At 45.7% G+C, this 19,755-nt stretch overlaps 1 protein-coding gene and 1 long non-coding RNA gene across 2 annotated transcripts in view; one reads left to right on the top strand and one right to left on the bottom strand.

Annotated features, from left to right (window-relative positions):
* Positions 1–19,755, top strand: part of LOC140418053 (uncharacterized) — a 72,204-nt gene that overhangs the window by 39,682 nt on the left and 12,767 nt on the right. Inside the window, 1 exon segment of the mRNA XM_072501480.1 lies at positions 15,195–15,302. Coding sequence (XP_072357581.1) covers positions 15,195–15,302 — 108 coding nt within the window.
* Positions 305–3,828, bottom strand: LOC140422412 (uncharacterized). The gene is made up of 2 exons (XR_011947443.1): positions 3,322–3,828; positions 305–2,228 (listed from the first exon to the last, which is right to left on the bottom strand). It is a non-coding gene; the product is annotated as an uncharacterized lncRNA (long non-coding RNA).

Here is a 19,755-nt window from a genome sequence, read left to right as displayed (position 1 = left end):
AATCTTTTCCTTTTCACATTCCTACAGGAGCTTTTCCAGTTCTCCCCAGTTTGCTCTCAGATTCTATTTTCTCTGCATCAGTTTCTTGGTCCTTTGCTGAATTCTAAAACAAGTTCCCAGTCCTCAGGGTGACATTTATTTTGGCAACTATAGAACATAGAACGATACAGCGCAGTACAGGCCCTTCGGCCCACGATTTTGCACCGAAACAAAAGCCATCTAACCTACACTACGCCATTATCATCCTATATGAGTGATAAGATCTCTTATTTTATCTTCAAAAATGATCCCACGTTCTGGTTGATTAGAGGTGTCCAAAAATACAACTTTATTGCTAATTATCCACCTTGATTCTCTTAATAAAAATAAATCAAAATTCAGATCAAATAATACATCAAAACATAATGAAGAGAGTTAAACAAAAACATGAGAAAAAATTAGGAAATCAATAGATGGTTCAGAATTTCTTAAAGCATGAATACAGAACAAACTTTAGTCATGAAACTTTATTCTTAAAGAAATTCTCATCAGTGGTCTAACCCCTTATTGGTTTCAAATTCTCAGCTGAGGCTTCCTGATTAATTCAAAAAACTCTCTGTCACTTGGAGCATGATTTGTTACCCAGGCATTGGTCATGACTTAAGATTCATTAATGTCTATCAAATTAATTAAATATCTACATGCTCCCGCCACGTGTACCAATCCTCTGAAGATGAGGTGTTCTGCATTAACGTTGCTTGTTGCTCAGGCTTTGCTACATTTTGTAAATGTTTCTGTTGCTGAGGCTGCAATTCGTTTTCATTACTAAATGTATTTGTAGAAAAATGGTTTATTCACTACGAGGGCTTTTCTGCAACTTTTCTTGAAACCGTGTTAGATTCTGACACATAATTAACTTCCTGTGCAGCAATTCTCATATTTTTATCTGAAACAATGACTTTGCCTTGTGGATATTCCATTTTCTGTCTGTATGTATACTGAATTTAAGAATTATACTGCATTAATTCTTAAAAGTACCAATAAATCAGTGAAGCAATAAATCTGTAATCTATCAATGAGCCTCTTCCTTTAACCAGTGGAATCTTTAATTTTTCTTGATAGTCACGGTTGCGTCACTTTTCCTGTTGGATTTTTGTTTCTGAAGGGAATCTATATTTTATGTAAATATGTGATAATTCCTTAAATGTGATTGCCTGTGTATCATTACACATTTTATTGAAATTTCCCAATCAACTTGCCCTTCATAGCTTGACAGTTTCCTTCTGAGACAGAACCATGTAACCACCATAGCCTATCTTCATTTAAACCTGCATTCTTTAGGGGTTCCAAACAGAAACAGGAACTATCTGTCATCTACCTTCCAAACACCCTTTCACTCTGTGATCCTTATGAAATTTGCCACAAGGCTCAAGAGCATCAGTCGTGAGAAGGCCAGTTCAGCAGAAAGAAACCCTCCGACCCTCCCCATTGACCAACTGTCAGAATGAACAAAATGCAGTCCTGGATGTAGTTGAGAGCAGAAATAATAGCAGCAGAATCTAACCCCTGTAATCAATTGTGAACTTGTTGGTGTCTCAGCAGGTACGAGGAAACACAGAATCCCTTCCCACACTGAGAGCAGGTGAACGGTCTCTCCCTCCTGTGAACTCGCTGGTGGGACGTCAGGCTGGATAATTGATTGAATCCCTTCCCACATTGAGAGCAGATGAATGGCCTCTCGCCAGTGTGATCCCACTAGTGCCTCTGCAGGCTGGATAATTGAGTGAATCCATTCCCACACTGAGAGTAGGTGAACGGCCTCTCCCCAGTGTGAACTCTCTGGTGTGTCTGCAGGGTGAATGACTGACTGAATCCTTTCCCACAAAGAGAGCAGCTGAATGGGCTCTCCGCAGTGTGAATGCGTCGATGAACTTCCAGTGCAGATGGGGCTCTGTATCTCTTCCCACAGTTCCAGCATTTCCACTGTTTCTCCATAATTTGGGTCTCCTTGTGTCTCTCCAGGTTAGACAAGTGAAGCCTTACCCATACAGAGAGCACATCAGCAGTCTCTCCCTGTTGTAAGAGCTGCGATGTTTTGTCAGGCTGCGTGTCTGGTTAAAGCTCTTTCCACAGTCAGTGCTCTGGAACACTCTCTCTCGGGTGTGTGTTCCCCGAGGAATCAAGTGACTCTGGCAGATCAAGACATGATGTTTGAGGTTTCTGTCTATAATTCCTCCTCTTTTAATATTCTAGAAAAACAATTTACAAAAGACATCACTGTCAGCACAGGATAGAAACTCAGAACAGACTTTCTGAACACTCATTCCCCAAAAGCTGTACATCTCCGTTCCACACACTTCCCCTCCATTCTCACTCTGCTGTATCTAATATTCAACCTCCCAATTCTCCTGAAGATGCTGATTGACAGATTCACGCTCACGGCTTCCTGTCCTTAACACAGAGATCATCACAGGGGGACATCACAATCAAATCCAGCAACGGGGCAGCACGGTAGCCTTGTGGATAGCACAATTGCTTCACAGCTCCAGGGTCCCAGGTTCGATTCTGGCTTGGGTCACTGTCTGTGCGGAGTCTGCACATCCCGTGTGTGCGTGGGTTTCCTCCGGGTGCTCCAGTTTCCTCCCACAGTCCAAACATGTGCGGGTTAGGTGAATTGGCCATGATAAATTGCCCTTAGTGTCCAAGATTGCCCTTAGTGTTGGGTGGGATTACTGGGTTATGGGGATAGGGTGACGGTGTTGACCTTGGGTAGGGTGCTCTTTCCAAGAGCCGGTGCAGACTCGATGGGCCGAATGGCCTCCTTCTGCACTGTAAATTCTATGAAACTACCCACATGTACTTTTTGTCAGGTTGGGGTCAATATCCACCCCCTCACTTTTCATCCCAGTCCCAGGAGATTGGAGACTCAGCTCCGGACGAGTAATGGCGAGCGCAGCTCCCACAATCCCCCCATGCTGGAGAAACCTCTCTATCCGCCATGTGGGTGGGTGGTCTGGAACTGCACATGTCCAAGGGAAAGGGGCCCTTAAATGAAAAAAAAAACACTGGGCACTTAGAATTTTTAAAAAATAATTCTGTCTAGCTCATCCTTGAATATATTCAATGACCCCCAGACTGCACTGGTTCCTCTGGGAAACGAATTCCAGAGATTAACAATCCTCTTGAGGTAAGAGAGTACTGAAAATATAAAACATTGTTACAGTACAATATTACAAGACTAGAAATAATAATAAATGTACTTTACAGAACCATAAATAATATATCTAATTTTTCCCATATAACAACACTGGACATTTCTCTGGCCGATATAATTTACTGTACCCTTAAATGTTCAGCCTTCACCTGGGGAAACCAGCCCTTTAATTGTGAACTTTAGGAAAGAGACCATCCTTTTAGCCAGGCAAATAAAGGTGTCAAGCTGAGGAAGCAAAGGATGTCAATGTCTTTCATAGACAGAGAGACCTGGGCCAAGCTTTCCAGAGTATGCACTCTCCCTGAATTCACTTCCTTTCTCTTCATTTGCTGCAAGTGACCAATTGAAGATCAGAATGAGAAAATAAATGGAAAGGGGGAGAAAAGAAAGTTTTGCTCCCTAGATGTTGGATACAGGAGGAAGTTTTAGTCTGTGTGAAGTTCAAGCTCATTCAGCATTCGAGGAACAACAGCTTTGCTCGGCAGAAACCTCCATGTCCAGCTTCTTGCATTGAGACAATGGGGGAGCTCTGATTGGCGGAGGAGCAGAGTCCTTCCGATCGTTCAACTCTTCCCATTGGTTGCCAGCCGCATAAAGACACAGGGCACCATGTCACGTGGCCACGAATGCACTTTTGACCTCAAGAGCGGATCACATGCCCAATGGAATAGCCATTTTCTGTGTGTGCAACTGACCTCTTCCTTGGACATGCGCAGTCCCGTGCTCCCCGCCAGCGCTGCGGATAAAGCGGTTTCTCAAGCGCACGGGATTGTGGGAGCTCCGGTCGCCATTACCCATACTGAGCCCAGTCTCCAAATTACTGGGACTGGGATGAAAAGCGAGGAGGAGTGGGCGGCAGTAACCTCATCCTGGCACAAAGTACTAGTGGGTAAATGTAAAAAAAAATTAAAGTACCCAATTAATTTATTTTCCAATTTTTAATATAAATTTAGAGTACCCAATTCTTTTTTTCCAACGAAGGGGCAAAATTAGCATGGCCAATTCACCCACCCTGCATATCTTTTTGAGTTGTGGGGGTGAGTCCCAGGTAGGGACAGGGAGAATGGGCAAACTCCACACACACTGTGACCCAGGGATGGGATCGATACTGGGTCCTCCGTGTCATGAGGCAGCAGTGCTAACCACTGCTGCCAAATTCATTTTCCAATTAAGGGGCAATTTAGCGTGGCCAATCCAGCTACTCTGCACATCTTTGAGTTGTGGGGATGAGACCCAAGCAGACACGGGCAGAATATGCAAACTTCTTTTGGCGCCATGAGGTAGCAGTGCTAACTACTGCACCACCATGCCTCTCCCCTTAGCAAAACAGTTTGTTAACTTAAGGATAAGATTCAGACAATTGGGTGACATATTGGGGAGGACAATAGGTGAGAGTGAAACTCTGCCAGAGTCAGCATCTTGAGGGGAGGAGAATTGGGGAAAAGCAGGAGAACAGTGGGATGAATTAGTGTTAAAATAAATAGTGAGACGGGAGTGCATGAGGGGGCAGAGATTTATAGTTTGAGAGGGAGAAGGATGTTTCATGGCAAGTAGAATTTTGTATTCTGAATTTCTGTCATCTATTTTTGCTGCAGTTGTGTTGGCATCAGAGACAAACATCTGGATTCCACCAAAATAATTTCTTTGATGATTACCAGATAAATATTGGCCAGGACACCAGGAATAACTCCCCTGCCTGATCTGAAATTCTACATTGCAGTTCTCCTTCCAGACTGCAGTAGTCATCCTTGGTTTTTATGCTCAAATCCTTGAGTAAGATATAAATATCGGGACCTGTGATTCAGAGGCGAGAGTGCTGTGAACTGAATGCAACTGACTGTAATGACCTTTTTTGTAGCATTTTAGAAGGGGAGCTTTTACAGACTGTAAACTAAATCAAATGTAGGCAGGGTCTGATTGATTCATTCAATTTCTCAGGTTGTGAATATCATCGGTCTTTTTATCTTGGAGAAGTGATTTTTTTGTTCTGTCAGTTTGAAACATGTTAAATGGGAGTGTGAATGGTAAAGCAGTGAAATACACACAGGGAAGTGAGAGTGCTCCAGAGCACTGACTGTGGAAAGATCTTCAACCAGTTATGCAGCCTGATATAACATCGAACCATTCAGTGTTTGGAGAGACCATAGATGCATGGAAATGTAGGAATTGTGGGAACTAATTCAGATCCTACTTGCATGGAAACTCATCAACACTGTCACACCAGTTAGAGCTGTTGACATGTATTGGAAGGGATTTACAGATTCAGCCAACCGACTGAACCACCAGTGAGTTCACAATGAGGATGGGACATTCGCCTGCTCTGTGTGAGAAGAGATTCATTCAGTTGTCCCACCTGCTGTCACAACAATCCAGTCACGCAGGGGAGAAGCCATTCACCTGCATCCAGTTTGGAAAGGGATTCCTTGGGTCATCTACCCAGCTGAGACTCCAGCGAGTTCATATGTGAGTGCAGAGATTGGATTTTGCTGTTATTGCTGCTAATTACAGTCTAGAATATTCATTCTGACATTAGCTCAGTTGGTCTACGTCAGTGTTTAGGCTCCACTTGAGCTTCCTTCAATTCTACTTCAACTCCTGTAAATCAGCAGAACCTTCTATTCCTTCTCCCGTCATGTGTTCATCTAGGTTCCCCTTATATCTGTCTCTCACCTCAACCACTTCATGTGGTAGCGTGGTCCACATTCTCACCTCCCTGAAAAAAAGAACAGTTCCTCCTGAATTTATCAGTGATCATCTTATCTTTGTTTCCACAATTTCTGGCCTCCCCCACAAGTGGAAACTCTTCATCTCAACATCAACCCTAAAAAAAACCCTTTATAATCTTAAAGTCTCTATCAGGTCAACCATCAGCCTTCTCTTTCCCAGAGAAAATACCCCCAGTCTGTTCAGTCTATCCTGTAACTTAAAACTCTCCATTCATGTACCGTCCTTGTGAATCTTTCTTGCACCTTGTCCTGTTTCTCTCTCTCATTTTTATAATTATGGAGATGCAGAACTGCTCACAGTATTCGAAGTGTAGTCAAACCAGGATCTAACAAATTGAACATGACTTCTCTGCTTTTCAATGTTCTTCCTCAGCAAATGAGGCCCAGGTATGGGCGCATTTGCGCTGGAAGCTCATCGATGCAATCACGCGAGTGAGATCGGTCACCTGCTCAGAGTGTGGGAAGAGATTCACTCAGTCCTCCAGCTCACTGAAATACCATGTCACTCACACCAATAACAGACAGTTTAAATGCTCTGAGTGTGTGAGTGCCTTTCAAAGCGCTGTGGAACTGATGGCCCATCACTCACACTGAGGATAAACCATTCAGCTGCTGTCACTGCACAAAGAGATTTATAACATCATCCCACCAGCTGAGATACCAGTGGGTTCACACCGGGGAGAGACCTGCTCCAAGTGTGAGAAGGGATTCAGTAATTAATCTGATCTGCAGATATACCCGTGAGTTCACACCAGGGAGAGACCATTCACCTGCTCCATGTATGGTAAGAAATTCAATAATTCACCCAGCCGGCTGAAACACAAGTGCAGTAACATCAATTAGAAAGGTTTTAGATAGGTTGTGAGGGGTGGTCAGGTGGGGGAAGGGGAGGGGGAGTGGGATGGTCAGGTAGGGGTGGTGGTGGCGGGGGGATTGTAATGTGTCAGGATTGGAGGCTGAGAGCAGTCATGAGCAGAGAGGGGGGGCCATCTTGGATGGGCCCAGTTCAGGGGGGAATTAAGTGAGGCAGAACTGATAGGGGATGATGGCGGACGGTAGAGGGGAATAGAGGTACAAGCCTCCAGTAATGATTGTGACATAAAATGTCCGGGGGCTAAATGGGCCGGTCAAGAGGGCCCGGGTTTTTGCACACCTGAGGGGTATGAAAGCGGAGGTGATTTTTCTACAGGAGATGCATCTCCAGGTGAAGGATCAGGTTAGGCTGAGGGAGGGATGGGTGGGGCAAGTGTTCCACTCGGGGTTTGATTCAGAGTCAAGGAGAGGTAGCCATCCTGCTGAACAAGAGAACAGGGTGCGTGGGGGCCAGGGAGGTGCAGGACCCAGGAGGAAGGTGTGTGATAGTGAGTGGGGTGCTAGAGGGGACGCCTGTGGTGCTAGTCAATGTATATGTGCCGAATTGGGAAGTTGCTGGGTTTATAAGGGGGTCTTGGGAGCGATCCTGGAGATAGATACACAGCAACTGATTATGGGCAGAGACTTTAATTGTGAAATGAAGCTGAAGGTGGACATGTCGAGGCACAAGTCGATGGGAAGGTCGAGGATGACAAAGGAGTTGGGAGAGTTTATGGAGAATATGGAAATGGTTGTCCCATGAAGGTTCAGGAACCCGGGATGGAGGGAGTACTCCTTCTTCTCGCATGTGTATAATGTGTATTGAAGTATTGATTTCTTTGTGGTGAGTCGGGTGGTGTTGGTGGGGGTAGTGGGAGTGGCCTATGCGTGAATCATGATCTCAGATCTTGCACTGCACTGGCTGGATGTGAGGCTTCGTTCGGGACAGGTGCAGAGGCCGGGATGGAGGCTGGACTCAGGCATATTGGCGGATAAGGGGTTTTGTTAGAAGGTGATGAGGGTGACTGGGGATTATGTGGAGCTGAATCAGAATGGGGAGGTGTCGGCACCCACGTTCTGGGAGACGTTGAAGGCGGTGGTTCAATGTGAGATTATCTTGTTTAAGGCTCACGGGTCGGAGGAGGAGGGAGGAGCACGGACGGCTGCTGGACGAGATACATAGAACATAGAACATAGAAAATACAGCACAGAACAGGCCCTTCGGCCCACTATGTTGTGCCGAACCTTTGTCCTAGATTAATCATAGATTATTATTGAATTTACAGTGCAGAAGGAGGCCATTCGGCCCCCTGAGTCTGCACCGGCTCCTGGAAAGAGCACCCTACCCAAACTCAACACCTCCACCCAACACCAAGGGCAATTTGGACATTAAGGGCAATTTATCATTGGCCAATTCACCTAACCCGCACATCTTTGGACTGTGGGAGGAAACCGGAGCACCCGGAGGAAACCCACGCAGACACGGGGAGGACGTGCAGACTCCGCACAGACAATGACCCAAGCCGGAATCGAACCTGGGACCATGGAGCTGTGAAGCAATTGTGCTATCCACAATGCTACCGTGCTGCCCTTAAGAACAAATAAATCTACACTATATCATTTTACCGTAATCCATGTACCTATCCAATAGCTGCTTGAAGGTCCCTAATGTTTCCGACTCAACTACTTCCACAGGCAGTGCATGCCATGCCCCCACTACTCTCTGGGTAAAGAACCTACCTCTGATATCCCTCCCATATCTTCCACCTTTCACCTTAAATTTATGTCCCCTTGTAATGGTTTGTTCCACCCGGGGAAAAAGTCTCTGACTGTCTACTCTATCTATTCCCCTGATCATCTTATAAACCTCCATCAAGTCGCCCCTCATCCTTCTCCGCTCTAAGGAGCGGAGAAAAGGCCTAGCACCCTCAACCTTTCCTCGTAAGACCTACTCTCCATTCCAGGCAACATCCTGGTAAATCTTCTTTGCACCTTTTCCAGAGCTTCCACGTCCTTCCTAAAATGATGCGACCAGAACTGTGCACAGTACTCCAAATGTGGCCTTACCAAAGTTTTGTACAGCTGCATCATCACCTCACGGCTTTTAAATTCAATCCCTCTGTTAATGAACGCGAGCACACCATAGGCCTTCTTCACAGCTCTATCCACTTGAGTGGCAACTTTCAAAGATGTATGAACATAGACCCCAAGATCTCTCTGCTCCTCCACATTGCCAAGAACTCTACCGTTAACCCTGTATTCCGCATTCATATTTGTCCTTCCAAAATGGACAACCTCACACTTTTCAGGGTTAAACTCCATCTGCCACTTCTCAGCCCAGCTCTACATCCTATCTATGTCTCTTTGCAGCCGACAACAGCCCTCCTCACTATCCACAACTCCACCAATCTTCGTATCGTCTGCAAATTTACTGACCCACACTTCAACTCCCTCATCCAAGTCATTAATGAAAATCACAAACAGCAGAGGACCCAGAACTGATCCCTGCGGTACGCCACTGGTAACAGGGATCCAGGCTGAATATTTGCCATCCACCACCACTCTCTGACTTCTATTGGTTAGCCAGTTCGTTATCCAACTGGCCAAATTTCCCACTATCCCATGCCTCCTTACTTTCTGCATAAGCCTACCATGGGGAACTTTATCAAATGCCTTACTAAAATCCATGTACACTACATCCACTGCTTTACCTTCATCCACATGCTTGGTCACCTCCTCAAAGAATTCAATAAGATTTGTAAGGCAAGACCTACCCCTCACAAATCCGTGCTGACTATCCCTAATCAAGCAGTGTCTTTCCAGATGCTCAGAAATCCTATCCTTCAGTATCCTTTCCATTACTTTGCCTACCACCGAAGTAAGACTAACTGGTCTGTAATTCCCAGGGTTATCCCTAGTTCCTTTTTTGAACAGGGGCACGACATTCGCCACTCTCCAATCCCCTGGTACCACCCCTGTTGACAGTGAGGACGAAAAGATCATTGCCAACGGCTCTGCAATTTCATCTCTTGCTTCCCATAGAATCCTTGGATATATCCCGTCAGGCCCGGGGGACTTGTCTATCCTCAAGTTTTTCAAAATGCCCAACACATCTTCCTTCCTAACAAGTATTTCCTCGAGCTTACCAATCTCTTTCACACTGTCCTCTCCAACAATATCGCCCCTCTCATTTGTAAATACAGAAGAAAAGTACTCGTTCAAGACCTCTCCTATCTCTTCAGACTCAATACACAATCTCCCGTTACTGTCCTTGATCGGACCTACCCTCGCTCCAGTCATTCTCATAGTTCTCACATGTGTAAAAGGCCTTGGGGTTTCCTTGATCCTACCCACCAAAGATTGTTCATGCCCTCTCTTAGCTCTCCTAATCCCTTTCTTCAGTTCCCTCCTGGCTATCTTGTATCCCGCCAATGTCCTGTCTGAACCATGTTTCCTCAGCCTTACATAAGTCACCTTTTTCCTCTTAACAAGACATTCAACCTCTCTTGTCAACCATGGTTCCCTCACTCGACCATCTCTTCCCTGCCTGACAGGGACATACATATCAAGGACATGTAGCACCTGTTCCTTGAACAAGTTCCACATTTCACTTGTGTCCTTCCCTGCCAGCCTATGTTCCCAACTTATGCACTTAAATTCTTGTCTGACAACATCGTATTTACCCTTCCCCCAATTGTAAACCTTGCCCTGTTGCACGTACCTATCCCTCTCCATTACTAAAGTGAAAGTCACAGAATTGTGGTCACTATCTCCAAAACGCTCCCCCACTAACAAATCTATCATTTGCCCTGGTTCATTACCCAGTACTAAATCCAATATTGCCCCTCCTCTGGTCGGACAATCTACATACTGCGTTAGAAAAGCTTCCTGGACACACTGCACAAACACCACCCCATCCAAACTATTTGATCTAAAGAGTTTCCACTCAATATTTGGGAAGTTAAAGTCGCCCATGACTACTACCCTATGACTTCTGCACCTTTCCAAAATCTGTTTCCCAATCTGTTCCTCCACATCTCTGTTACTATTTGCGGGCCTATAGAAAACTCCTAACAAGGTGACTGCTCCTTTCCTATTTCTGACTTCAACCCATACTACCTCAATAGGGTGATACTCCTCGAACTGCCTTTCTGCAGCTGTTATACTATCTCTAATTAATAATGCCACCCCCCCCCCCCCACCTCTTTTACCACCCTCCCTAATCTTATTGAAACATCTATCACCAGGGACCTCCAACAACCATTTCTGCCCCTCTTCTATCCAAGTTTCCGTGATGGCCACCACATCATAGTCCCAAGTACCGATCCATGCCTTAAGTTCACCCACCTTATTCCTGATGCTTCTTGCGTTGAAGTATACACACTTCAACCCATCTCCGTGCCTGCAAGTACTCTCCTTTGTCAGTGTTCCCTTCCCCACTGCCTCATTACACGCTTTGGCGTCCTGAATATCGGCTACCTTAGTTGCTGGACTACAAATCCGGTTCCCATTCCCCTGCCAAATTAGTTTAAACCCTCCCGAAAAGTACTAGAAAACCTCCCTCCCAGGATATTGGTGCCCCTCTGGTTCAGATGCAACCCGTCCTGCTTGTACAGGTCCCACCTTCCCCAGAATGCGCTCCAATTATCCAAATACCTGAAGCCCTCCCTCCTACACCATTCCTGCAGCCACGTGTTCAACTGCACTCTCTCCCTATTCCTAGCCTCGCTATCACGCACCAAACCAGAGATGACAACTCTGCCTGTCCTGGCTTTCAACTTCCAGCCTAACTCCCTAAACTTGTTTATTACCTCCACACCCCTTTTCCTACCTATGTCGTTGGTACCAATGTGCACCACGACTTCCCCCTGACTGTAACCCAGCTATTCTTGTCCTGTACCTTGGGTGTGGTTACCTCCCTGTAACTCTTCTCTATCACCCCCTCTGCCTCCCGGATGATCCGAAGTTCATCCAGCTTCAGCTCCAGTTCCCTAACACGGTCTTTGAGGAGCTGAAGTTGGGTGCACTTCCCGCAGGTATAGTCAGTGGGGACACCGGTGGTATCCCTCACCACCCACATCCTCCAGGAGGAGCATGTAACTGGCCTAGCCTCCATCCCCTCTTACCTGCCAGAATATAGCTGCCGTGTGGACTAACTAGATCTGCGCCCTCCGACTCTGCTCCCAGTCAGCTACACTTCCTGTAAACTCCTGGCTCTCTTCGCACTCTTTGCGGAAATGTCGGAAACAAAATGAAAGGAGCACCGTACTCCCTCCTCACCTAAGTCCCTCGGTCACCAAACTCTTACTATAGCACTCAAAATGCACCAAATTCAGCACTCCCTCGGTCACCAAACTCTTACTATAGCACTCAAAATGCACCAAATTCAGCACTCCCTCGGTCACCAAACTCTCACTATTGCACTCAAAAAGCACCAAATTCAGCACTCCCTCGGTCACCAAACTCTTACTATAGCACTCAAAATGCACCAAATTCAGCACTCCCTCGGTCACCAAACTCTCACTATCGCACTCAAAAAGCACCAAATTCAGCACTCAGTGCAAACAAAGTCTGCACTGTAGGGGATCACTTTTATACTGTGAATCTAGCCTCTGAAAAACTGGCCTAATCCAATTAACTAATTAACAAGCTCCAGCTGCAAGTGCCTACAAGTAGAAGCCTGTTTAAAGCTGATTGAAAATTCACCTTCTTCTAAACCAAACAGCAACTTTTAAGTTAATTAACTAAATAAAAGAAAGATAAAAACTTTAGATAAAAATGAAGCCTTATACTCCCTCGGTCACCAAACTCTCACTATCGCACTCAAAAAGCACCAAATTCAGCACTCAGTGCAAACAAAGTCTGCACTGTAGGGGATCACTTTTATACTGTGAATCTAGCCTCTGAAAAACTGGCCTAATCCAATTAACTAATTAACAAGCTCCAGCTGCAAGTGCCTACAAGTAGAAGCCTGTTTAAAGCTGATTGAAAATTCACCTTCTTCTAAACCAAACAGCAACTTTTAAGTTAATTAACTAAATAAAAGAAAGATAAAAACTTTAGATAAAAATGAAGCCTTATACTCCCTCGGTCACCAAACTCTCACTATCGCACTCAAAAAGCACCAAATTCAGCACTCAGTGCTGGTGGGCAGGAGATACCGGGGAGGGGGGCCACTAAGGAGTTGCTGGCGGTGAGGAAGAAACTGCAGGGGCACTTTGATAGGTTGATGACGAGAAAAGCGGTGCGGCAGCTACGGAGGGCAAGTAGGGTCCAGTACGAGAACAGAGAGAAGGCGAGGGGCCTTCTGGTTTCGGGGGTTTGCTAAGAAGTCACACATCAGGTGGCTCTCCTCCCACGAACCTCGAAAAACGCCTGCAAACGATACAAATCAGCCCCACACCATTACAAAATGAAGGAAGAAGGAAAGATGCTGAACAACAGCCAGTCCAGAGGCTGAGTGGAGACCAGGAGTGGGAAAAGCCGGGACAAACAACTATCAGCTGAGCCGACCAGCGCACGAGGTGGTGAAACCCGGAACTCGCCAGAGTGAGAGGAACCGACCCACCGCACGAAAAGCCCCCTCTCACCAGGGGATGGATGGAGGATATTCCTCTCAAGTGAGTTGAGGGAATACCAAGAAGAGATGAAATCGGATATACAAACTGCGGTGAAGCTTGTGGCCGAAGATCTGGCGAACATGCAGGTGGCCCTGGACAAAGCCGAAAAGCAACTGGAGGCCCAGGAGGCAACGATTAAAGATCTGGAAAGAGCTGCAGCGGACCAGAGCGACCGGATCATCGCCCTGGAAAAGGAGGTGGCAAGGCTGGTCGCGACACAAGGCAACCTGAGAGGAAAGGTTGAGGATCAGGAGAACCGGTCGAGGCGGCAGAACCTACGAATCGTGAGCCTACCGGAGAGGAGCGAAGGTCAGAACCCCACAGATTATGTGGCCCAAATGCTGGGTAACCTGCTGGGAAGGGACAGCTTCCCCAACCCACCTGAAATCGACAGAGCGCACCGATCGCTCCGACCAAAGCGCAAACCGGGGAACAGCCGAGGGCGATAATCGGCAAGATGCACCGGTACCAGGACTGGGAAAGAATCCTGTGCTGGGCCAGGCAGTCCACAAACTGCAGCCGGGAAGGTCACAAGATCCGGATCTACCAGGACATTGGGGCTGACCTGGCCAAGCGTTGGGCCGAATTTAACACAGTGAAGGCCACGCTGTACAGAAACGGCGTAGGATTCGGAATGCTGGACCCAGCCAAGCTCTGGGTCATGTATCAAGGCAGGGAACACTTTCTCACGCTCCCTGCAGACGCATGTTCGTCGCAGAGAATGGACTGGAGAAATGGCAGCACGGGCAGCGATGAAGAGCCCGCAGAATGAGACTTTGATAAAGCAATGTTTTAACAAAAAAAAGCTCTCTCCCTTTCACAGTCTGCACAGCCAACAGGAGACCATTGCCACAGAGAGCGCTTCACACGGGTGAACACTGCCCCGTTTTGGAGACGAGAGCAGCAAGAGAAGGAAGGATGATCTAAATATAGCTAAGCACAGGGAAATGGTGGACAGGAAGCCCAGAAATCGGGCAATGGGAGGAAGTGAAAAAACTCCCAGGAGGGGGCCACCACACTAGCAAGGTAGCTAGAACCGGGATTCATGTATGAGAGAGAGGCTGCGGTGCGTCTCCCGCAAGGGGGATGGCGCCTGGGGTCGGGCAGATAACGGGCACGGAGGGATAATCAGGGAAGAAAACAGCAGGGAGGGGGAAGGTTTAGCTACGGAATGGAGGTGGGTGTGTGCGGGTGAGAAGATGAGAAGATTGGGGGGGGGGGGGGGGGGGGAGAAGAATACACCGGAAGGGAGAAATAGGTGTAGAAAGATGGAAGGCATTAGACCGGCTGCAACAGGCCACATGTGGCGACTTGGAACAAAATGTCTTTGCAAGCAACCACTTTGGAGGGTCCCTGGACAAAGGGAAACCCTGGATAGCAGGGGCTCACCCACATGGCGTACACACAGTTGGCGGCCATGTGCACAACCTGTAAAGGGGCAGAGTGAATTGCAGGTGGTTATGTGTTTAACGATTTTGTATGTGAAGGGAAAGTCTTTTCAGGTTTACAGGATGGAATGGGAAAAGATATTAACATTTTAACAGATACAGGAGCAAGGCAATCCCTAATGGTATGGGATAAATATATCTGTTCAGAAGTGATGTTGAAGGAAGAAATTTTAGTTACCAGTGTTCACGGGGAGGTTAAAGGATTCCTCTGTGAGAGCAAACTTAAGTAGCTTTGAAGATGGGAGGAATGGTTGTAGGAGTGGTAGGAACATTGCTAATTGCAGGGATTCAATTCATTTCAGGGAATGATACAGGTGAGTCACAGATAATAGTGATGCCCACTGTGGTTGAACAGCCAGGAGACAATCAAGCGACAGACAAATTGCAAATGGAAAATCCTTGGGTGTTTCCTGATTGTGTAGTAATGAGATCACAAGCACAGACAATGAGACAAGAGGAGCAAGTAAGTGTATTGATGTTGTCCATCATAATTTCCTTGTGTGTTTTCCTTTAAGTTAATACTTTACTAATTGATCACAACAAGACTGAACTGTTCCTTCCTGGTTTGCATATCTTTTTTTCACATTATACCAAATTGAAAATATGCACCACTAAGAAGAATTCCACGTTACCCTTCTGGGTTTTGGGATACCCTCACATTTAACATAAGCAGGATTATTAACATTTTTAAAACCATGTTCTGTTTAATTAATGAACTTTTATCAATAGAAATGTTTGATTTTATTCAATGTTTCATTACTAGATTGATGCACTATAGGGAAAGTGGAAGAGAAGGGTTGGCAGACTCTTTAACAGAAAGTGAGTCCCTCTGAGGTAATTGGCAAAGAAGCCAGAGGGGGAGATGAGATTTTATTTTATTTGTTTACACAGCGAGTTGTTCTGATCTGCCTGAAAGCAGATTCACGAGTATCTTTCCAGTGGGTAAATACTTGAAAGAGAAGAATTTGCAGGGCTGTGGGGAAAGAGCAGAGCAGTTGGATGACTCAGAGACCTTTCAAAGAGATAGCAGACGCACGATGGGACGAATGAACTCCTGCAGCCTGTGAATCTGAGTCTCCTGTTTTTGTGCAGGTTAAAAGGGACAGATTTCATTGCAGCCCCTTCCCTGTATATGTATTTAAAGGGACAAGTTTCTCTTTAGTTCTGAGTGACCGATATAACAATTGGTTGGAGGCCCATTTCCCAGTCAGTTCTCCAGCACCTTCTTGTCTCTCTATTAGTGCGATGCCCATGGCAGTTTCCCAACTGGTGCGCAGGCCCCGTTATTCTCAGCTAAATTCAGCCCTCAGCTCCGTCTCCTGCCTGTCAATGACACGAGATACAGAAAGGTGCCCGAGGCTCAAATGCAAAATCTAAACTTGTGGTCCTAAACCAACACTTCAACATTTGTTAGTCAATTCCATGTTATTTATACCGGGGATTTTATTATTTGATTTCGGCTCTGGAGGCAAAGAGTGGGAGTTTTAAAGGGTATCCTTCCCTTTCTAACTTTGTATTGTATGTAGCTGTGTTTTTCAAAATATTTTGACCGGGGCCCATTTTTACCAACTGGCCATTCTCCGGGATCCATGGCTGCCGACCATCGCGACCCATGGCAGCCGACCATCACGACCCACGCCAGCAGACCATCGCGACCCACGCCAGCCGACCATCGCGAGCCACGCCAGCCGATCATCGTGACCCACGCCTGCCGACCATCACAACCCACGGCAGCCGACTATCACGACCGAAAATTTTTCTGTAACTTTAATGTGACAGGTGAGACTGCTTGGTTCTCACGATCTCATTTGCTTTGTCATTCACTGTTACATTTCTGCCAAGGACTTCAACCGATGATTTAAGTTCTCATTGCATCCGTTGAAAGAAATTAAGAAGGTTTATCCTTGAACTCATCATGATTCATCTTTAAATGCCTTTGAAGTTTTGAGGGTTTTAAACTTTCATTTGCCAGTTCCTCCCGCATAGAACACACGTGAGCTTTGCACCTGGATTCACATTAGCACAATTAATAAAGCCATACGTTAAAAAAATCATCTTTATGCTGTTCTGTTCCTGATTTTGGATTCTTTTTAATGTGTTGTTCACCAGAGGCCCTGGAGCTCACATGAGCACTGCTGGCAGCTACAAATTGGAGCAATCTCCCTTGCACCCTGAACATGGGTCTGGGCAGGTGACCTGCTCTCTGCCGCCACTTCTGGGCAGAAAACTCCATTGATGTTTTAAAAGAATTTACTCCTTGGTCAGCACGCTGACGTCAGGAGGAAACGTTCTGCCCCGCTGGGCTCCAGGCCTGCGCACTGCTGAGGGGTAACACATGCACGGGGCGGTCGGCATTCCTAAAGTTGGTTGCGGCCGGTCACGGCCATTGTGCACTTCTTCCCATGATCAGGAATGCCATGACCAATGGCCCCACGATCCTCCCAATGCTTGCCTTCGACTCACCTGCCGATCGTGACCCTGAGTTTGAAAATGACTGGTCTATAGTGTCAGCCGTTGCTCAGTGGGCAGCTCTCTCACCTTTGAGTCAGAAGGTTCTGGGATCAAGTCCCACGCCAAGGACCGGAAGACAAAAATCACTTCCAAAGGGCAGCACGGTGGCGCAGTGGGTTAGCATTGCTGCCTCACAGCGTCGAGGTCCCAGGTCTGATTCCGGCTCTGGGACACTGTCCATTTGAAGTTTGCACATTCTCCCCGTGTTCGCCCCTACAACCCATAGATGTGCAGGTTAGGTGGATTGGACACGCTAAATTGCCCCTTAATTGGAAAAAATGAATTGGGTACTGTAAAAATAATTTTTTAAAATCACTTCCAACATTCCTCGTCCCGGCACTGAGGGAGTGCTGCACTGTCTTTCAAATAAGATGTTAAACTGAGGCCCTGTCTGCCCCTCAGGTGGGTGTAAAAGTTCCCACAGCCACTATTTTGAAGAAGAGCAGGGGAGTTATAGATCAAAGAACAGTACAGCACAGAACAGGCCCTTTGGCCTTCGATGTTGTGCAGAGCTTTGTCCGAAACCAGGATCAAGCTATCCCACTCCCTGTCATTCTGGTGTGCTCTATGTGCCTATCCAATAACCGCTTGAAAGTTCCTAAAGTGTCTGATCCCCAGTGTCCTGGTCAATATTTATCCCTCAACCAACATCACTAAAAACACATCATCTGCTCATTATCTTTTTAAAAATAAATTCCAATTAAAGGGCAGTTTGACATGTCCAATCCATCTTTTTGGGATGTGGGGGTGAGACCCAAGCAGACACGGGGAGAATGTGCAAACTCCACAGACATTGACCCAGGGCCGGGATTGAACCACTGCGTCAACCTATCTGTTCATTTGTTATCTGGAACTTAATTGTTTCAGCCTCCCCTAACTTACCATTTAATAAATGCACTTTGGTTCGGACAAGACTTTAACCAATTAAGAAAAAGGCAGAATTCTCTGGATAGTAAATTTAAAAATAAGTTTATTAAATGAAAAATGTTTACTGGACAACTTTAAGACATTGACTTTTACAACTTCATGTGGGTGATCAGTCTGTAGAAGTGTAACCCTCTCTGGCTCCTTCTTTGACAGTAATTCTTGTGGAATTCAGCCTCGGGAGTCTGGCTCCTTCTTTGACAGTAATTTCCTTGGAACTCGGCCTCGGGAGTCTTCAGTACTTGGCCAGCAAGGAAGACCTTCGGAACCTCTACTTTTATCCCCAAAATGACCATTACCTCACGTCAGAGTTGGGTCTGTTGTAACATGATAATTGCTCAATTTGGTCACTGGGTTAATTTAATTGGATCCCCAATTACTGACACCACCTTCTCTCATTATCTCAGACAGGAATACAATAGAACTGTTTCATACTATCCCTTTATCTGATTCTATACAATCCCTTATTCACACAGTTTCAAATGTTGAGGCTAATCAGAGCTTGAAGGTCTCTCTTGCCAGTACATTTATCCTCATTGCACATTCTTTACATACACAGCAATTACGTTTTTACAATTTTACAAAAAAAAACTTTGTCTTTCACTATAACCACTGATTCATTATTGATTCATGAATTGTAACTCAATTCAGGCTCATTATTTATTCAATCAAAGGGTGGCATGTGGCGCAGTGGTTAGCACTGGGACTGCGGCACTGAGGACCCGGGTTCGAATCCCAGCCCTGGGTCACCTGTCCGTGTGGAGTTTGTACATTCTCCCCATGTCTGCGTGGATTTCACTCCCACAACCAAAAGATGTGCAGATTAGGTGGATTGGCCACACTAAATTGCCCCTTTATTGGGAAAAAATAATTGGTACTCTAAATTTAAAATAATATTTTCTTTTTAATTATTTATTCAATCATGTGTTACTGACTGGTAGCTAATTAACACAGAACTCGTTCAATAATGCATTTGGTTAATACTGTTATGGGACAGGGTTCAGAAAATTCCAAAGTGTATTACGGAGTTCATCTGGCCTATAACTGTTTATTGATGTTGGTTATGATGAGCAGAAGTGCCTGCCTTTCAGGTTTCATTCAACAGAATTCTTAGGCACTTTTAATCAAAAAACAAACTTTATTCTACAAATTTAGTAAACATTTGTATAAACACACAGTAAGAATTATTATCAACTACAAACATAAAGAGCCCACGCAGCTACAGTAATCTATGTATAACCCTTAATGAATACCCCCTTCACTGTTCCAATTTAATAACAAGATCCAAGTAAAAACCAGAACCCCCTTTTCAAAGGTGTGGCCCAGCACTCTTACTGGTAGAAGACTTGGTATTGATACTTTTGTTTCCTTTCCAAACAATTCTTTCCAGAAAGCAACGATCTCTTTTAAGTTATCAAGCAGTCTGGAAACAGCTTTTAAAATGAAGATAGAGAAACACTTCTTTCAACCTGTGCAGTTCA

The sequence above is a fragment of the Scyliorhinus torazame genome, chromosome 5 (genome assembly GCF_047496885.1).
Source record: "Scyliorhinus torazame isolate Kashiwa2021f chromosome 5, sScyTor2.1, whole genome shotgun sequence".
NCBI classification, from domain to species: Eukaryota; Metazoa; Chordata; class Chondrichthyes; order Carcharhiniformes; family Scyliorhinidae; genus Scyliorhinus; species Scyliorhinus torazame.
Note: the sequence above shows the minus strand (reverse complement) of the source record. Positions and strands in the feature narration are given on the sequence as shown.